The following is a 19,443-nucleotide window of genomic DNA, read 5'->3' as shown; positions in this document are numbered from 1 at the left end:
ACCATCACCAGTCTTAGTATCCCTCCCACCCCCCATCCCCCATCCCACCCTACCTCTGTGGCAGGGAAGATCATAATTTTTGAGAAGAATGTTACTACTATATGGGGGCCATGGAAATTCACTATAGCAAGAGAATGGGTGGAAAGTAAAGTTCCTAAAAGAACAGAAACTATCTTTTGAGGTTGTTGTTTCTTAATAAGGTGTGGTGTGTCTTGAGAAAATTTGAGAAATACAGAGAGCAATGGTATCCTTAATAGTTGGAAAGTTATACACCAAGGATATACAGGATTTAACTTTGGACTGAAAAGGAGACTTTTTTACTGTTGGAAATGGGGGGAAGAAAGTAGGGAGACTTTTCAGTGAATTTCCACAGTGCAAAATGCCTGTATTTTAGAGAATGTTTATATGATCAAGATTAACCATGTTAATCTGAGAGATAAAAGAATAAAGGGTAGAGAAGTTTTTTATTTATTTATTTTTATTGAATCACCCTGAGGTAGACCCTATCAAAGCTGTTCATGATTAGGTTTTAGTTATACAATGTTACACCCATCCCTCCACCAGTGTCCATTTCCCAGCACCAGTGTCCCCAGTTTCCCTCACATCACCCCCCACACCCCCACTCCCAGCCTGCCTCCATGGCAAGCAGTTCTCTCTCTTTCCCTCCCCCCCCTTCTTCACCCTCCTTTTCACTCCCTCCCTTTTTAAGCATTGTGGTTTGCAATGCAGAAACTGAAAGGTTATCATGTATATTGATACCTTTACCTACTTTTAACACTCAGTTCTTATACACTGTGATCATTCCCAGCTATTATTGTCATACTGGTTTCTTTTCTATCTTACCTACCCTCCACTCCACACACACTTGTGGTTGATTCCAACCATTGACCAGTCCGCCTATCCCCTGTTTTCCCTGTTCTACTATATATATATTTTTATATACCACAAATTAATGCAGTCATTCTATATCTGTCCCTCTCCTTCTGATTTATTTCACTCAGCATGATACTCTCCATGTCCATACATTTATAGGTAAATTTCATGACTTCATTTTCCCTAACAGCTGTTTAGTATGCCATGGTTTCTTTATCCATTCATCAGTTCTCAGGTAATCAGGTTGTTTCGGCTATTGTGAATAGTGCTGCAGTGAACATAGGTGTGCAGATGGTGTTTCTGCTATGTGTTTTTGGCCCCCCAAATTATATTCCCAGAAGTGGTAATGCTGAGTCAAATGGGAGCTCTGTCACTGTCACTGTCCTCCCGTTGTTCATCGATTTGCTCGAGCGGGCCCAGTAACGTCTCCATTGGAGACTTTGTTGTTACTGTGTTTGGCATATCGAATACATCACGGGGAGCTTGCCAGGCTCTGCCGTGCGGGCGAGATACTCTCGGTAGCTTGCCGGGCTCTCCAAGAGGGGCGGAGGAATTGAACTCAGATCGGACATGTTGGCTGTGTGTAAGGCGAACGCCCTACCGCTGTGCTATCACTCCAGCCGGAAATGGGAGCTCAAGTTCTAGTTTTTTGAGGAATGTCCATATTGTTTTCCAAAAAGGCTGAACCAGTCGGCATTCCCACCAACAATGAGGGAAAGTCTCTTTCCACATCCATGCTAGCATTGGTTGCTTTTGTTCTTTTGGATATGTGCCAGTCTCTGTGGTGTGAGATATCTCATTGTTATTTTGATTTGCATCTCCTTGATGCTTAGTGATGTAGAGCATTTTTTAATGTGGTAAAGGTAAAAGGTAAAGGCCCTCCCGTTGATCGTCGATTTGCTCGAGCGGGCCCAGTAACGTCTCCATTGGAGACTTTGTTGTTACTGTGTCTGGCATATCGAATACTCTCAGTAGCTTGCCGGGCTCTCTGAGAGGGGCGGAGGAATCAAACTCGGGTCGGCCATGTTGGCCGCGTGTAAGGCGAACGCCCTACCGCTGTGCTATCTAATGTGCTTCATATTAATTTTTTTGAGAATGTTTCTGTTCATTTCTTTGCCCTATTTTTTAATAGGGTTTGATTTTTTTTCTTGTAGAATTTAACCAATGCCTTTAGCATTGGTTTTAGCCATTCCCTAGGCTGTCTTTGTATCTTGGTCACCGTTTCTTTTGAGGTGCAGAAGCTTCTTAGTTTAATGTCGTCCCGTTTGTTTATCTTTGCTTTCACTTAATCAGTGGCATTTCATCTTTGAAGAAAGATTCAGTTTCAGTATCGTGGAGGATTTTGCCTACATTTTCTTCCATGTACCTTAAGGATTTGGGTCTGATGTTAAGGTCTTTAATCTATTTTGATCTGACTTTTGTGCATGGCGTTGAATAGAGGTCTGAGTCCATATTTTTGAATGTAGCTGTCCAGTTTTGCTAGCACCACTTGTTAAAGAGGCTTTTTTGCTCCACTTTATATTCTTGCTCCTTTATCAAAGATTAAGTGATCATATATATGAGGCTCTATCTCAGGATATTCAGCTGTATTTCAACTAGTTTGCGTGTCTGTCTTTATTCCAATACCATGCTGTTTTAGTTTCTACCCCTTTGTAGTACAGTTTGAAGTTGGGGAAGGTGATGCCTCCCAAGGATTGCTTTACCTCTTCCTGGGGGGTTATTGTTCCGTGTGAATTTCAGAAGTGTTTTGTCAATTTCTTTTAAAAATGTCATGGATATTCTTATAGAGACTGCATTGAAATAAAGAAGTTTTTTAAGGTCACATTGATGATAGCTGCTGAAGGAAAGAGAAATAAGTGATGAAAAACATATAGGAGTGGGGGTGGGAGGGATATTATCCATGGTGGTGGAAAATGGGCACTGGTGGAGGGATGAGTATTTGATCATTGTATAATCGAAACCCAAACACGAAAAATTGTAAATCTACAACTGTACCTCATGGTGTTTCACTAATAATAAAAAAAAATGAAAAAAAAAACCACATAGGAGTGCTAGGCAATTTTAGGACCTCATAAGGGTTTAACATCAGAAATAGGAAAAAGCCAGGGATGTAGCTCAGTGGTAGAGTACTTACTTGACATATATGAGGCCCTGGATTAGATCCCCAGTACTAGAGAAGGAAAAACAAATTGATGAAGTAAATGATGCTAATTAGTATTAATCCCTTCCATTGTGAAGTATAACAGAAAATGCTCAACAAAAATTAAGACCATAATAATATTAAAATTTGTATTTAAATGGGCTGGAGCAATAGCACAGCAGTAGGGCATTTGCCTTGCATGCAGCGAGCTGGCTGAGCCAAGTTCGATTCCTCTGCCCCTCTCAGAGAGCCCAACAAATTACCGAGAGTATCTCGTCCTCATGGCAAAGCCTGGCAAGCTACCTGTGACGTATTCAATATGCCAAACACAGTAACAAGAAGTCTCATGATGGAGACATTACTGGGCCCACTTGAGCAAATCGATGAACACCAGGAGGACAGTGTTTACAGTGTATTTAAATAGTAGTTTTACCAGTTTGCACATCCCATTGTAACATGGGAAGTCATCTCTGGTCTATCCTTTAACATCATTTTTTCAAGTTTTCAAGTTTCTAACCAGTTGTTTATAAACGTGTTTTAATTCTAAATCTTTTATTAGGCTAGATATACAAAATTATTGATAGTTGAGTTTAATATTATAATGAACATTGTTCTAGCACCAATCCTATCACCATGTCAACTTTCCTTCTTAGCATAGATATTAATGTGGCCAGTATTCACATATTTCATAATCAAACAGAACAGAATAGCAAAAAACTCAAGTTTTTTTGCTTTGAGCTATAAATTATGCATTTGGATTTTAACAGAATATAATCAGACTTCGTTTGTGACTTCATTTGTGCATAGGTTGTTAATGTTGATTCATTAATGTTTTTGATTTGAAATCTATACCAATTTATTTATATGCCCTCTTCTGTCTGTTCTTTCTCCTGAGTTTCAGTTAAACGTGATAGGATGCCAAAATTTAGATTACTAAAGGGCTTTCCTCATAATTTGTTGTGTATATGTAATTCTCATAATGCTCCAAAACATGATGATGCAAACTTGATAGAAAATTAAGTGCCCCACTCTCCCAAATTCCCCAAATAAAGCAGTTTTTAGTAAGTATGAAGAAAATTAGTTGTTGGAATTTTTGTGGTTTGTTTTTTCTTCTTTTGATCTTTCTTAATTAAAATTACTTTTAGGGGTTTTTTTTGGGGAAATAACTTGCTTAGGAGCACTTTATTTCTTAAGAAATAAAGATTAAGAAATCTTTATTTCTTAAGATTAGGATGGGAAATGCATGATGAGAGTAGACTATAGTCCAAACAAGATTGCCACTGATGTCTCTTTTGCAAGTCACAGCACTCAAAAGGAGAGAGATAACAAAAGGGAATGCCCTGCCACAGTGGTAGGGTGGGATGGGGGGAAGGGGGGTAGGAGGGATACTGGGGACTGGTGGTGGTGGAGAATGGGCACTGGTGGAGGGATGGGTATTCGATCATTGTATAACTGAAACCCAAGAACAAAAATTTGTAAGTCTACAGCTGTACCTCATGGTGTTTCACTAATAAAAATTTAAGGTGGGGGGGGGGGAGATTGGCTATAGTGAAACTAAAATGATTTTGTAAATCTGTATATATTTTGCTATTTAGTATTCAAGCATTGGAGTAATGTAAATTTTACTTTTTATTTACATACCTTGTCTTGTTACTTTGAAATTCTTATTTTCCCCGGTCAGTTTGTTTTTAAGGGCTTATGCTATGTGTAGTACATATTCTTTTTAGGTGTCCTCCACACTGGGTGGTGCTCAGCCAGGACTTACTTCTGGCTCTGCGCAGAGGGATCACTCCTGGTGGTGCTTGGGTAACCACACAGCATCCTGGGAATCGAACCTGTGTCAGCCCTGTGCAAGGCAAATGAGCTACCCACTGTACTATCACTCCAGCCCCTTTCCATAGTCTTAGTTTATTTTCAAGTCAGAGTAAGTACAGTTCAGGGATAAGGTATTTGTGTCACACATGGCCTACCCCGGTTTGAACCGTGGCACCCCTGAGCACAGCTACTCCTACTCCTGTAGCTTCTGAGCATTGTTGATTGTGGCCTAAAACAAACAACAAAAGAGCTTATTTTCTAGAAAGCTGGCTAAAAAGAAAATTAGCATCTAACCTTTAAAAAAATTTTTTTTTCTATAGCCTTTGTTTAGTTCCAGTTACCCTTTTACTTTCCAATTGTTCAAAGGCTGATGTTGATGTGATCGTTGATCTTCGGCATAAAACAACAAGGTAAAGATTCGTTTGGTGCAAGATTATCTTGTGTTTAAGATTTAAAGTGACTTGAGGGCAGTTTAATATTTTAAAGTTATGCAAATGGAAGTAGTTTACCCAGGAATCCCTTCATCTTTGCCTTTGATGTTACAGAAAAGCTAAAGAGCTTTAATGGTAAAGAACCGAAAAGCAAGCGTAAGGAAAGGAAAAGCTTATCCAGAGACAGAAAATGATTTTTGCTAGGCACACAAAAAAATCTTTTTAAAGGTTTGTTATAAAGAATACTAAAAGTAAAAGCCAAGTTTGTAGCTTAAAATTGGGGGAGGGGGTTCCTTCTAATTATAAAATAATACCTGAGAAAGGACAACCCCTGTGTTCTTATAGCTGATACTCTAAGAACTTGAAGTGTTTTGTGAGTTGAGAAATTTTGGAGGGAGCTTGGAAAAATTATGTATTATAGCACTCCAGACAGATTTTGAGTAAGCTCTCTGGATACCTAATACATTTTCTATGTGATTATATGTATTCTAAATGAATTTTATTTCTTTTGGTAGATGCTTATTAACAGTTTCGGTGTTACAAGCATTTTAAAACATTTTAAAAAGTACATTTATTTTTCAGTCTAGATCAAATGTTTAAAAACTAAGTTTTGATTGCAAGTTCTCTTATTTATTAGCTACAGTTGTGAATAGTAAAGGGATAATTTACTCTGTGTGTTGTACTAAAAAGTAGTAACTGTTGATAGTGGTTAATTAATAGCTGTAGCCTTTAATCATTATTAATATATTGACCTCATAAATTGCTAGATGAAAAATATGTTATCGGGAAAAATAGTTTATGAATAAATAGTTCTCCAGACTAACGATTTTCCTCTTCCTTTAGCCCAGAAGCATTGGAAATCCATGGATCATTCACTTGGCTTGGACAAACACAATACAAACTTCAACTTAAAAGCCAGGAGATTCGTAGTTTACAGCTGAAAGCATGCTTTGTCCATACAGGTGTTTATAATCTTGGAACTCCTAGGGTGTTTGCCAAGTTATCAGACCAAGTTATGGTGTTTGAAACAAGTCAGCAGAATTCTATGCCTGCCCTAATCATTATCAATAATGAATGACAGCTTGCAAATTTGTACTGAAATCTACGTTGGTTTATTTTACCAAATGGGTTTTACAGCAGTATTTGAAATACCTAACTTATTATGGAGGTTGGTGTCAGATCACTGCAAAATACTTTGACTTGTCAATTTGTTGATGATGTAAAGCACGTTGAACTGAGAATGCTTAACATTCTTTTTTTTGTATTTCTTTAAATCCTGGTAAATAATTTACATGCTCATTATACAGAACTTCAACATATCCATGCACCTTATTAAGCCCCGTCTTAAAAACCAGTGTCTAAGTCAGCTGTTACAGCTTATCAATGCTTAACGAATTTACAGAGATAATTTTGAGGAAAGAAAGGCCTTGTTGGCAATACTCCTATTAAGCCATTAGTCTATAAATTCCAGCTTTACTGTGAAGTTCTATAGAGTGTAAAGTAACAGATTTTCTTGTCTCGCTTCACACTGTTCTCTCAAATCAGTTTTGAACTTTGGTTTATAAAGTCATCATACTTAAGTATCTTGTCATTCCATTGGCTTATACAAAAGTTTGTAAAAGACAAAAAATTTTTTCTGATGCTTTGAATATAGTTTTGAAAGGAGTTTCACCTTCTCCCCTCATTCATCTCAGCCTAGAGTGCACTATTTCGCAATATGAGATCTTGGTCATTTAAATTATCATATTCTTTATTATGTAACTTTAATAATTGAGTTGACCTGTTCAAAATATAAATCTACTCTAGTTAATTAAAAATAAGCTTTTCAGAAATGTATTATATTTATAACAAATGTAAATAGAATAAAGACATGCTATTCACTGTACAGATTTACTGGATATCACTTTTTTTAAAAATCTGAGGACTAAGCATATTTTTTAAAATTAATACCAACCATATTATTATAGCAGATTCCAGACTTATTTCCTTTAAAAACTCTTAATGCCTTTGTTTCCTTTATTTCTATATCCTGGGTATCTTGTACATGAGCAAATGAAATTTGTCCTTAAGTATGTCTTTGTGTCTATATTTGGTTATAAATTTGGATAATCCTTTTATATCTTGGAGGAAAGATCAGTGAATATCAATCCTATTATAAAAACACATTGCAAACTCTGACACTAGTTGTTGCAGACTAGGTAATTTAGACTTGAGCTGAGAAAAAGTAAAGTTTGTGCAAAGTGCTGCTTATATAGTTGATTATCAGTGAACCAAAGTATAAGGGGTGCTAGGTGCTGCTTGCCTTGCATGCGACCTACCCAGATTAGCAAACTAGGAGTAAGCATAACTTTCTTAATCTCTTAGAGGGCAACCATAATTGCCATGCTCAGTGCTATGTGATGGGAAGTTATGAGTCCCTCCCCCCGTTTTTGTTTTTTGGGGCCACACTTCATGATTGTCAGGCTAACTACTGACTCTGCACTCAGGGATTACTCCTGGTAGCCTTAGAGACTATATGGGATGATGGGGATCGAACCCAGGTTGACCACATGCAAAGAAAGCTCCCTACCGACTGTACTACCACTCTGGCCCCAAGTTTGTCTAAAGAGGCTCCTGTGACACTGGTTTTTGGGTGAGCCTTCTGTGTTAACCGTTTTCACTCATTGAGTTTGGTGGGTTTCTGTGTGTCTTCCCCATTGGGTTTGCAGCGTTCCTGCTGTGCTGGAAGGGTGGAGAAGCAGGGAGAGAGGTTCAGGAAACATGGCACTAGGCCCCTTATTATGGCAGAGGACTCTGCCTCCATTCACAAAAGGGCCCCGGGTTGTCAGCCAAATTACTTTCCCAGGCAAGGTACAGAGGGAGGCAGAAGTTCAGGAGATGTGGCACTGGGCCCCTTAATATTCTGCAAATTCAACCAGTCTTTCCATCGAAGTGTCACGTGCTTAGGCTCAAATTACCTGTAGGTACCTAAAGTGTGTAAAGTCTGTTAGGCAGTTTGTTGGAGACTTTATTTCTTGGCATGGGAATGGAGGTGCTCCCAAGCCATGCTCAGGTGGCCCAGGGGTTCTTCTAGTGATCTTTGACCAACCAGACTCATACTTCAATGTGAGGGTCCAAGGGTAGGGTTGCTGTTCTGACCCCATGATACTGGGAACTACCTGGTCCACCCCAGTAGTGCTCGGGGGCCTCCAGGACTGATCAAGTGATGTGCTAAGAACGAGACTTGACATTTGCTTTGCATGCGGTTGACTTTAATTTTATTCTGGTGCTGCATATGGTCTCCTGAGCAAGGCTAAGAGTCAGCCCTGAGCACTGCCAGAGGTGGTCCTGACCCCTAAAAAAATAATACCTGTATTTATTGACAAGAAAGCCTGTTTTCAAAAGGTAAGTTTCAAAGTTTTGTCTTTTCCTGTGCTGGCAGTCAGATCCGGGTCCTCACATATGCAAGGCAGGTGTTTTCACCACTGAGCTACATCCCCGGTCCTGCAAAATCTAACTGCAACAAAGAGCTACAGTCGTGTCATTTGGTGATATTTCTGTCAAGAGTAGAAAAATGGTCCTTAGATACTATACAGGGTACCCTTGGTGTACCATATTCAATGATAATGGGTGACCTTCAGGGAGAAATTCAATGATGAAGATTTCTTAGGAGGTCTTCCTGCAGTGAAAAATGAAGGATTGGGATTTTCATTCTAGACTCATCAGATAGAAGGGAACCAAGGGTACAGCTGATGTGATGGGCTCCGCGTGGGCAAGCCCTTCAGAAGCCACACAGGGGCCAGCCCCTGTTCCTTTGGCGGCATCTTTGGGTTTTGTCACTGGAGATAAGACTTGGAGTGGCCACAGAGGTAGGGGAGGATCCGATGAGTCTGCTCAGCATGGCCAAACACCATGCCCAGGGACCTGTGATACTGTGGCAAGCTTGAGCTCTGAAAGTAGCCTTTATCCAAAGAAAGCAAGTTCTTTGATTTGTCAGAAGGAGAATTCTGACCAGTCAGAAAACTGTCCTATTCCTGGGTATGAAGGGAGAAACCAAGGACAGAGTGACAGTGTAGATAGTTGTAGAGTGACTACTTAAGAAAGTATTATAGTACTGAGAACTGGGTGCTTTTCCAGGGAAGTTACACCAGTTTGGGAGGTTCTTTTTCTTCTCTCTTTTTTTTTAAAATAAATTTTTCTTTAAATCACTATGAAATTAGTTATTCCTGATTAGGTTTCAGGCATAGTGTTACAACACTGATCCCTTAACCAGTGTCCACTTCCCTCCACCAATGCTTCCTCACCATTTGCCTCCTGCTACTATGAGAGACTGGTACAAGAGTCTGCTGGTAAAAGAGGCTCTTTTTTTTTCCTGTCTTTTTAAAAATATATATATTTGTTTTTGCACTGTGTTACTCACAGTTTCATACTTTACCTGATCACCTTTCAGCACCTCGGGTTTTTTTGTTAGTTTGTTTTTAAGGAGCAAGCTAAGAGGATTCTGTGCCTAGGTTTGGGGATGAACAGTATGACTGAGATGGTGCTACATTGCACATGTGTACAAAGGTTACATACATCACTTGTGTCATTGGCATCTATGCGGCTGAGGGTGTAAGCTAATATGTATTTAAGACTTACTGAGGAGAGACGTGGAATAAGGCCAAGGCTCTGTTTACTGAGCATGCATGCCCCAGTAGCTGGCTGAAACTGGTTTTCCAAAGTCCATATTCCACTGGTAAGTTGGTAACCACAAGACCCCCTTGCCTTTTCTTATGCTCCTAAGCTAGTCCTTTCGTTTTCTTACAGTAGTTTTCTCATACTACCTCGCCTGTAATAGTTTATTTCTTTTCTGAGTCGAACTTCCCTCCAGGAAAGAACTGGGCAAAAAGAAACAAGAAAAGGATTCTGTTTTCCAGGCTTGAAAACACTGAAGATTGAAAACCAGGGCCCCGAGCTCTCCTGATTTGAGAGTGGGTTGCCTGTGCCCTGGACGTTAAGGTTCTTGAGTGTGTCTCTGAGTCTCCTTCCCCCACGTTTTGGGAAAGTCACACTTGGGGGCAGTTCCTTCTTGGAAGTTTAGGGGAAAAATGTGTGGGACCAAGAGGGAAGTGAAGCTAACAGTTCACACAATGTGTTCACACCACTTGGGACAGTTCCATTCTCAAATTACCTTTGAGCCAATGTTACATTGTCATTAATGGAAAGAAATTTTGTAAATGTAAAAGTGGATACATTATATTAAAGGTATGTCACTTCCTAAATATTTCATTATGACCATTCATGAGATTTTTTTTGTGTGTTGTATCTGTGTGGGTGTCAGGCTTCCCCACTCTTTGTTTAGTGACATTCTGATATTTGCCCCAGAGAAATGAAATGATATACATGAGGACTTGGATGTGTTTATTTGTTCTCAACCGAAGAATGTGATGGAAAATATTTTAAACTTGAATGTTGCACATGCCCATAATGATTACATTCTGAGGCTCACAAATGGGTAAGGAAATGTGTCTCCAGTGTAGGTAGGTAAATGAATACGAGTGTAGCCAGACAGAATATTTCCTTGGTATGACTTGAGATACAAACCGCAATAAGATAATTCTTTAAGCATTTTATAACTTAATGAAACAATAGTTCCCAAAATGTGTCCGGATGTAAGTGTATAAGGTGTTAATTTAAGCAATTGGGTGAAAAGTTTCCAGTCTAGACAAATAGTCTGGAACTAGTGAAATTTGAAATTAAGCAAAGTTTAAAGAGGTTTCTCTGCGGTTCGTGTGCATTCAAGGGAAGGTTTCCCAGCCTCGTCAATGAAACAAGCCCTTCTAACCACAGCTTCCTCCCCCACCTCATCCACTAGAGTTTGGCAAATTTTTACTGTAAAGTGACATTGACCTTATGAGACTTTATTGCAACTATTCTTGTTCTATAGTAGTATATAAATGGATGACAATAGCTTGTTATGTAAATAAACAGATTTCTGTAAGTAAAAGTTTGTTAGCTTATGACTCAGAATGATACTGGTCAGTATGGGAACCTAGGGACTAAAGAGTGAGTCCTGAAACCAGCTTTGTCCACTAGAGGGCACTATGAGCACGATTACAGCATTATCCTTCCATTTGTTTTATCTTTAAAATGCTGAAATTAGCATTTTATGATGTAGCACTTAATGGAGTTGAGGTTAGCATCAAACACTTTATTTTTCTTCTGTAACTGAAAACGAGGATCACTTAATGATAAGTAATATGGGGTTGGAGCGATAGCACAGCCGTAGGGCATTTGCCTTGCACACATGTGGCCGACGCAGTCAACCTGAGTTGGATTCCTCTGCCCCTCTCAGAGAGCCCGGCAAACTACTGAGAGTATCGCGTCCGCACACCAAACACAATAAGTCTCACAATGGAGATGTTACTGGGCCCGCTCGAGCAAATTGATGAAAAACGGGAGGGCAGTGACAGTGGATATGAAGCACTGGTGACACCCAAGGAATATTTCATAATTACTGTGCTAACTGAGGTCAGGTTCCATGTGAAGGGCTGTTCAGAAGACACAGTGAGGTGACCATGGTGGTGGAAAAAGCTTTATTGGCAGGTGGGAAGATGGAAGATTCGTGTTTCAAAGTAACCATCTTGCCTGCATGGTCACAAGACAGTTTGTATAGTGAAAGAGCCACGGCAAAACACATTTGTAGGAAGGATGGGCTGCAGACCAGTGGGCACTAAAATAATCTTCGTGGTGTGCTGATTATATCTGAAAACCTAAACAATGTAAGGGTTAGGCTTGGGCTCACGGACAAGATGAAAATGAAAAGAGTTGCTACAAATTACCTCTTGATTTCTTCTGGGCTGACTATCCAAAAGCTGCTTTTCAGTGGTTCTTTACTTCATCCAGAGAGTAGATGGATCTTCTTAAGTCTTTTACTATTTTAAGATATTGTAAAGTTTTATTCATCAAAAAGTCTTAAATTTGTTATGACGCAATCTAAAATGAAGTCTAATGGAAAAGAGCTAATAAAAATTCTGATAAAAGATGTGGGAAATGCAGTGAGTGATAGTAAGGTGAGTTGGACACTTGCTTGTAGCCAACTCAGATTTGATGCCCAACGCTTTCTACAGTCTCGAAGCACCACCAGCTGTGATGCCTGAGCACAGAGCTGGGAAATAGCCCTGAGCACTGCCAGGTGAATCATTTCCTCCCCTACCCCCCCCCCAAAAAAAAAGATGTAGGTAAGAATTTATCCACATTTGCCTGTTGTAGTCAACCTTTTAGTCTCCTTATAACAGGATTGTTTGATGCTGGTACAGCAACTTGTGTTACTGAAATCACCTTCGGGTGTGGACCACAAGCCTCGCTGCATTGCATGCGATGGTGGGTCTGAAAGTGCCTGGAATGTGGTTGGTGTCTGGCACATATTAACTCAACCACGTAGACTACATGTGGAATTTCAGTACACCCACCTGGGTTGTTCCTACCAGGAGTTTAACTTTTGAGGGCAACGTGACAGAAGCCATAGATGGAGCCTCCAGGACATTGTGGACAGCAGGAAAACTCATCAACCTGTCCTTGGGGCATTGTGCTTAAGCATTCACTGCTACGTGGAAGTCAGAAGTTAGGACTGCTTACAAGTTGGCATAAGTAATTGTTCCAATTTTATTTTCTTTTTAAAGATTGTAATTTGAGATAATCTTTTGTATTTACTGTCAGAAGGGTTTTCGGGGCCAACACCCACCAGTGCTCAGAAATCAATCCTGGCGGTGCTCAGGAGCCAAACTGAGATTGGCCGAGTGCAATGCAAATGCCTTAACCCCTGTACTTCCTCTCTAGTCCCTGAATTCTTAAAAAGTTAGAGTACTGAAGTATTGGTTTCAAAATCAATACTGGGATTAAGATATCAAGTGCAATGTTTAAATATTAAAGATAAGGTAAAGTATATGGTATTTTCTAAGTAGCAAAAGATTTGCTAAATTTTTTTAGGTGTATGAATTTACTTATGTGTGACAGACCAAGCGCTCAAGAGGGCCTGGGGAGATATAGGACAAATGGCTTCTCCAGCAGACTTGTAGGGTCTGAATCCACAGCTTCACCCTTTACCAAATCTGAGACTGGGGGAGCGTGACCTAATCTTACATCTTGACTTGCCCTCTGTACATTGTGGCAGCAATAGCTCCATTTCACAGGGTTATTGAGAGAATCAAATCACTCAACGTCATAGATTTCTTAGTTTGTTGACTGACAGTAACATATACTCAAGAAATCTTTTCTTTTAGAACATGATTTACTTAAATTCCATTTGAGAATGCTCTTTGTAAGCTCCTCTAATAGATGTCATTTCAAAGAGCTGTATGAGCCATAAGCCCATAATCAATTCTATCTATAGCAAACATTGCACTATTTTAGTTTCCAATTTTGTTCAAGATTATAGGTTTTATTTTGATTGCAGGCTTGAGCCTCATGCACATCGACCATACACTGTTTCCTTTGTATCATGCCTTAGCAGCAGTACAGGATGCATGCTAGAAATTCCTGGGAGTTGAACAGAAGTGATTACATTATTTTTTGTTTATTACAAGCTGAGTGAATGTTGTGGTGAACAGTGCCGAACAACAGTTCTTTGATAACTTTCATATGGTCAAAAACATATGGCAAATGTACTTTTTAGATAACATTTATAATTTTGGCATTTAGCTTGGAAAAATAATGTTTGAAGCAACTTATGTATTTTCATTCATGGGAACTAATTTTCTTGTTAAAAGGATGAAAAGCACTAGGGGATCACAAATAACTGGGGCATATGTTTTGCTTGTAGGAGCCCCAGACTTGATTTGCTCCCCAAAAGCACATGGTCTACCAAGTACTACTAGGAATGACTTCCAAGCACTGGGTGTTGCCCCCAAATTAGAACAATAGAACAATAAGCACAATAGAAACCACTAAACCTCGTCACCATGATGAAAAAAACTTGCTAGGGACATGGAAACTTTGGATTCTGCATCATGCTTTATTTAAAAACATCGTTGTGTGTGTGTGTCTGTGTGTGTGTGTGTGTGTGTGTGTGTGTGTGTGTAAAATACATTTCTGAAAGTTTAGTGTGTTTCTAAAAAATATTTTTTAAGTTGAATCACAGTGAGATACAGTTACAGAGTTGTTCATGATTGGGTTTCAGTCATACAATATTCCAATACCCACCCCTTAAACCAGTGCACATTTCCTACCACCAATGACCCCAGTTTCCCTTCTGCAACCTCCCCCCACCCCATGACAGGCACTTTTCTTCTCTCTGTCTCTGTCTCTGTCTCTGTCTCTCTCTCTCTCTCTCTCTCTCTCTCTCTCTCTCTCTCTCTCTTTCTCTCACTCTCCTTCTTTCCCTCCCTCCCTCCCTCTTTCTCCCACCCCACTCTCTTTTGGGCCCTATGGTTAGCAATACAGCTACTGAAAAGTTGTCGGGTACTTTTGACACCCGATTATGAAAGTGCTTTTAGTATTGGTGTTCTGGTGAGTCATTAATAGTCCTCTGTACCACTTTTGTAGGTGCTATAACCAGTCCAGGGCATCTGCTGCAGTGACCTCTCATATTAGAGGTAGGAATTAGAAGAGAAGAGCCCAAGGCGTGGGCAAACACTCCTCTCTAGCTAGGTAGATGGGTCCCTTCACACCTCTGTTTTACTCTTGGAATGTTGGACATCAGTGAAAAGCAAACTGGAGTCCCATTGTAACAACCCATTTTATTTTTTATACAGAGCAATTTATTGTTAGCAGTCTGTGTCATTAAATATTGGCTTTTTCCCAAAGGTTGATACAACCAAACTATCATATTTTTGGTTGTTTTGTTCTTGAGGGACTATATTCTGTTTTCTCTCCTCTATATAAATCATATTCTGTTACTCATTTCTATTTTATTTCTGCCAACCCCAGTATTCCTATGTTTTCAGTATTGCCTCTGTGCTGTTTCCAATAGAGACCTCATTTATACTCTGGGCTTTTTCACTTTCTCCTTTTTTTTAATGTAAGTTTTATCACCTCATCCTTGTGATTTTACATGTCTCTGCCTGTGCTCATGTTACAGAGAGGCCCTGCTTCATTAAGTATGTGTGAAGGGCCTGTTTGCTCATATATTTCATTTGTTCTGTGGCAACATTACTCAAACTATTTTTCTTGTTATTTTTTTTTCCTTGCAGTTTTTAAAACATACTGTAGTCTGGCCTTTAAACTCTTCTTTAAAGGAAATTAATGCACTCACCAACTGTTTGTAAGAGGTTCATGGGTGGTAGTTCATAACACATGCGTGTGCGTGGCAATTTTGTTTCTGCAATTTTCACTAGATTCAGAGCTCAATGTATGAGTAATTGCAATGTTTGCTATTTTTTCATCAGCCAGAATTAACATCTGTAGAATTTGCTGCTGAACACTTTACTTCACTCTGCAGCACTAACATTTTTTTTTCTCCAAAAATGACTTACTGGTATAATTTCCCCATCAATCTTGCCTTCTTCATTTTTTTTTTTCTAATTTAAACTCAAACAAAACTCTCATCTTTAATGACAAACTCTGACTTTAATGACAAAGCTTCTGGTTTTCTTCAATATCCCTGATGCTTTTTTCTTTTTCTTTTTTTTTTTAACAGTTACAGTGTAGTTTTATTTTGTTTTATTTTATTTTTGCTTTTTGGGTCACACCCAGCGATGCACAAGGGTTACTCCTGGCTCTGCACTCAGGAGTTACTCCTGGCGGTGCTCAGGGGACCATATCGGATGCTGGGAATCGAACCCGGGTAGTGCAAGGCAAACGCCCTATCTGTTGTGCTATCGCTCCAGCCCAGTTTTATTTATTTTAATAAAAAAAATTTTTATTGAATCACAGTGAGATACACAGTTATAAGGTTGTTTATGATTGGGTCTCGGTTATATAATGAATGTTTCAACACCCATCACTTTACCAGTGTACGTTTCCTACCACCAGTATCCACACGTTTCCCTCCTGCTTCCCCCACCTACCTCTGTGGCAGGCCTGCCCATCTCTGGCCTCTGTGGCAAGCACCTTTCCCTCTCTCTCCCCGCTCTCTTTTTCTTTCCCTCCACCCTCTCTTTCTCTCTCCCTCTCTGTCTCATGCTTTCTTTCCTTTATGAGCCGTTTTTTTTATTTGGTCACCAATTGTTAGACTCTATTGTTAAAGGGTGGATTAGTTTTTGTGTCATATTCATTTTTCACAAAAAATTGGGGTTTGAGGGTTGGAAAGAATTTCATGGGCTGAGTGTATGATTTGCATTCAGGACTCCGAGGTTCAGTACCTGACCTGGAACCACATGGTTCCCTGAGCTGGGAATAGCCCCCAAGCACCACTGGGTATGTCCTCCCAAATAAAAAAAAAAAAGTTTAAAGCTGGCGATACAGTACAGCAGGTAAGGTGACTTGAAGCAGTCAACTGGGTTCAATCCTTGGCAACTCATGATCCCCTGAACCCTGCCAGGAGTGGTCCCAAGGACAGAGCCAAGAGTAAACCCTTAGCATATGACCCAACAATAGCACTTCTGGAATATACCCCAGGGGCCCAAAAACACTGCAGAAAAGCTGCAACATAAAAATTGTTGCAGCACTATTCACAATAGCCAGAACTTGGAAACAACCCTAGTGCCCAAAAACAGATGAGTGGGTAAAAAAAAAAACAAAACTGGTACATCTACACAATGCAATATACTACGCAGCTACCAGGGCAAATGAGGTTATAAAATTCACATATAAATCAATTGACATGAAGAGTAGCATGCTGAGTAAAATGAGAGACATAGAAGAATGATTGCACTCTTTTATGGGTACACACACACACACACACACACACACCCCATAATATGAGACTAATACCCAAGGGCAGTGGAAACAAGGGCCAAGAGGACCAAGAGGAGTAGAGAATGGACCACTATGCCAAGGATAGTTGGAAATGATCACTCTGGACAAGAACTGAATGATGAAAATAAGTAAAGGAACACACATGATAAGCTTTTAGTGCCTGTATTGCAAACCATAATGCCCAAAAGGAAAGAGAGAGAGAGAGAAAGAAAAGAAAGAAAGAAAAAGAAAGAAAGAAAAAGAAAAGAGAAAGAAAGGAAATAAAGAGAAAAAGTATTGTGATAGAGGTAGGATGGGGGAGAGAGGTGAGAGGGAAACTGGAACATTCTTTTTTATTGAGCCACCGAGATACAGTTACGAAGCTTTCATGATTGAGTTTCAGTCGTACAATGATCAAACACCCCTCCGTCAGTGTACATATTCCACCATCAGTGTCCAGAATTGGGAACACTGTTGGTGGGAAATGTACACTGGTGAAGGAATGGGTGATGGAACATTGTATGACTGAAACCCAATCAATGAACAACTTTGTAACTATCTCATGGTGATTCAATAAAATAATATAAATTAAAAATTTAAAATAAAATAGTTGAATAAAAAACCCAAAAGGTAGAGATCTGTGGAAAACAGAGTCCTGTGGGGATCCTTAAAAAATGACAAATAAAACTCCAGAAATGGCATGATTAGCAATATCACTGCTAGGTAATTTGCCCTAGGATATGAAAGAAAACGAAAAACACTAACTTAAAAATAGATTACCATGCATAAGCTCACAGCAGCAGCATTCACAATAGTCAGATATCAACCTCAATGCCCATGAATAAAGAAATTGGTTTATATACTTCATAGAATACTTTTCTGACATTGAAAGATGAAATTCATCACAGGGAACAAAAAAACAGAACTTAAGGTGATCATGCTGTGTGAAATAGGAAATGAAAGGTAATTACTGGATTCGTTGACTCACATGTGAAATATGTAAACACTGAACTAAGTGAATTGATATAAAATTGGTGTGTGCTCAGGAGTCCGCGATGGTACCAGGGATTGGAATCAGGATCTGCCTTCCAAAGTCATGTCTGGCCAGTCAGCAGATAATAAACAGGTTTCTCTTCATTTTCAGCTTCTTTCCTGCCACTTTACCCAGGGTGTGGACCACTCCATGCCCTGCCTCGGGTATCTCCACAACAGCTGATACTAAGCTGCCGCACTGTAGCAAGAATGAGCAGAGCCTTGTTCACACCATTCAAGTTCTCCTCAAAGCAAAGTGAAACTGCCAAAAGGACCAAAGTAAAAGTTTGAAGTCTAGACTTTATCCATCTTTTGGTCTCAGTGGGGTTTTATTGGATGATTGTAAAGCAACATAGATACAAGCTGTTGTTTACCAAATATTCGCATCTTTCCTAATGGACTGGAAGCAGACCACCTGATCTTGAGTCTAATGAGGACATTAGCTTTATTAATCTGGATAGGAAACAAGCCAGCTCGAAGCTATTCACTGAACAACATTCAGGGGAAAGCAGCCCAAAACAAATGGTTCATTAACACCCCAGCTCCCAAAACATGCAGTAATACACAGGCCCATTGAGTACAGGATCCCCACAGAAAGCAGCTGTGTGTCCAATGAGCAAAAATTTGACTAGCTGAACTTTGGGATGTTTGTTTTTGTGGGTTTTTTTTTCTTTCAGTTTGTTTGTTTGTGTTTTTTTTTTCTTTCAGTTTTTGAGCTGGAAGTTCTTACGGGCTTCTTCTGGTTTTCCAGAGTGTCTCTCCTGACAGTGTTTGGGGGCCATATGCAGTGGAGAGAATCAAACAGGTTGGCCCGAAGCAAAACAAGCATCTTGAGCTCTTTACTATCTCTCCAGACCCTGAACATTACAGACTTTACTGGAATAATGTTAAGAGTAACCAAATACATTCCAGTGATTCAGTAATAGAGCACAAACCTCGCATGTAAGAGCCCCTGGGTTTGGTTCCTGGCACCATAAAAAGTAGAATGGGGCCAGGGAAATAGCACAAGGGCTGGACTATATGACTAGCACGCGCACCATCGGAGTCCAATTCCTGGCACTGGTGGGCTCCAGAGCACTGCTGGGCGGCCCAGCTGGTCCCTAGCACCCTGGGATAGAGCAGCACCCCTGAGCCGAGCTCCATTCTGTTTGACTGAGTCGACACAGGGGTTGAAGTGGTAAAGCAAAGCAGTTGTAGAATGCACTCCACCCACAAAATAAGTACAAAATACGAAGGTTTAACAACACATAAAAAGTGGTATAAAACCAGGAATTGTTTGAGTTGCCCATCAAGAACCAAGAGTACAGGCAGCCTTAGAAGCCAGATTTATACTCTAGTGTGACATCATTGAGAGACTGT

At 39.8% G+C, this 19,443-nt stretch overlaps 1 protein-coding gene across 7 annotated transcripts in view; it reads left to right on the top strand.

The window, feature by feature from the left end:
* The window catches only part of TRAPPC8 (trafficking protein particle complex subunit 8), a 92,529-nt gene extending 85,385 nt beyond the window's left edge, over positions 1-7,144 (top strand). For all 7 annotated transcript variants that reach the window (XM_056137897.1, XM_056137896.1, XM_056137895.1 and 4 more), the window contains 2 exons: positions 5,149-5,238; positions 6,103-7,144. In XM_056137897.1, the coding sequence (XP_055993872.1) occupies positions 5,149-5,238; positions 6,103-6,337 (325 nt within the window). In that variant the 3' untranslated portion in view covers positions 6,338-7,144. The remainder of the gene's footprint in view (positions 1-5,148; positions 5,239-6,102) is intronic.
* Positions 7,145-19,443: the final 12,299 nt, after the last annotated feature.

The sequence above is a fragment of the Sorex fumeus genome, unplaced genomic scaffold, assembly GCF_029834395.1.
Source record: "Sorex fumeus unplaced genomic scaffold, SorFum_2.1 ptg000128l, whole genome shotgun sequence".
In the NCBI taxonomy this organism is placed as follows: domain Eukaryota; kingdom Metazoa; phylum Chordata; class Mammalia; order Eulipotyphla; family Soricidae; genus Sorex; species Sorex fumeus.
The sequence above is the reverse complement of the archived record's forward strand: the minus strand, read 5'-3'. Positions and strand labels throughout refer to the sequence as shown.